Source organism: Meleagris gallopavo, unplaced genomic scaffold, assembly GCF_000146605.3.
Source record: "Meleagris gallopavo isolate NT-WF06-2002-E0010 breed Aviagen turkey brand Nicholas breeding stock unplaced genomic scaffold, Turkey_5.1 ChrUn_random_7180001860624, whole genome shotgun sequence".
Taxonomy (NCBI): domain Eukaryota; kingdom Metazoa; phylum Chordata; class Aves; order Galliformes; family Phasianidae; genus Meleagris; species Meleagris gallopavo.
In genome coordinates, this window is record NW_011126349.1 from 1 (window position 1) to 1,365 (window position 1,365).

General features: G+C 57.8%; 1 protein-coding gene across 1 annotated transcript in view; it reads left to right on the plus strand.

Moving 5' to 3' along the window:
• Positions 1–439: 439 nt before the first annotated feature.
• Positions 440–1,365, plus strand: part of LOC104915949 (voltage-dependent L-type calcium channel subunit alpha-1F-like) — a gene marked incomplete at its 5' end in the record, with an annotated part of 1,991 nt that continues 1,065 nt past the window's right edge. The window contains one exon of the mRNA XM_031557570.1: positions 440–706. Within this exon, the coding sequence (XP_031413430.1) occupies positions 440–706 (267 nt within the window). The remainder of the gene's footprint in view (positions 707–1,365) is intronic.

Consider the following 1,365-nt stretch of genomic DNA (forward strand, 5'->3'; position numbering starts at 1 on the left):
TGCCCAGGATCCCCCCCATCCCATTGGATGTCTCCTGCCGTGCACCGTGACAATCTCCCATCTCTGCCACTCCAGAGAGCCCCTGGTTGCCTGAAATCACATCCCAGAGGGGTTCCACGGCCCTCTGCCCTCCTCCCTCCTCCCAAAATTACTCAAGATCCCCCTCCCACATTGGCCACCTGCCCCTTTATCACATGAAACCTCCACCCTTAACTCTGGGATTCCACAACCCTCCTTCCATCACCCAGGCATCACCCCATAACTGTATGCTAGGACCCCCCAGCTCCCTAAAACCTCTCCCATGAGACCCCTACCCCAAACCTCAACCTCCCCATACAAAGAGCAGGCGTCTCTCACCCATCAGCTCCCTTTCCATCCCTTAAACTGCCTCCTAACCCCATTATGGAGGTACTGATGACCCCCCTGGACCCCCCCCCCCCCTACGACCCTGGAATCGGAGGACGACCCCTCCCCCTGTGCTTTTTCGGGGCACGGCCGGGCCTGTCTGCAGAACAACACTGAATGCAGGGGTCGCTGGGAGGGCCCCAATGGTGGCATCACCAATTTTGACAACTTCTTCTTCGCCATGCTCACCGTCTTCCAGTGCATCACCATGGAGGGACTCGGACCGACGTCCTCTACTTCGGGTCGACGCCCCCCCCCCCTTTTTCCCCTCCCCCTCCACCCCCCCCATTCCCTGGGGAGGGTGGGGGGGACACCCCAAAATGTGCCTCCCTCCGTTGGGTGTCCGGACCACGCTGCCTTTCTGCTTTGTGGGCCCCCATTTATCACAAATCCCAACGCCCCACTTTGTGGGGCCACCCCAAATGTCTCCTGGGGTCACCCCAGAGTTCCCCCGGTCACCCCCCAAATACACCCCCAAGTTCCCCCAAAGTCACCCCCAAATGTCCCCTAACATCACCCTGAAGTCATTCCCCAAATACTCCCCGAATGTCCCCCCAAATATTGTCCCACACTCAGACCAAAACGTCCCCAAATGTCACCCAACTCACCCCAAATATCGTCCTTTCTTGTCACCCGAAATGTCCCCCAGAGCCACCCCAAAATGTCCCTCAAAGTTATCCCAAATTTCCCGTAAAGTCAAATTCCCCCCAAATATCCCATCTCGTCACCCAAAGTGTCCCCCAAACTCACCCCAAATGTCCCGCAGGGTCACCCCAAATCCCACCCACCCCAAAGTCACCCCACACATCCCCCAAATCCACCCCCAGAGTCACTCTATGGGCTCACCCCAAATCCCACCCCCCTCGACATCACCCTAAATTGACCCTAAATGCCACCCCACGCCATCACCCTGAATTCCATCCCCCTAAACTCACCCCAAACATCACCCCATGCAGTCAC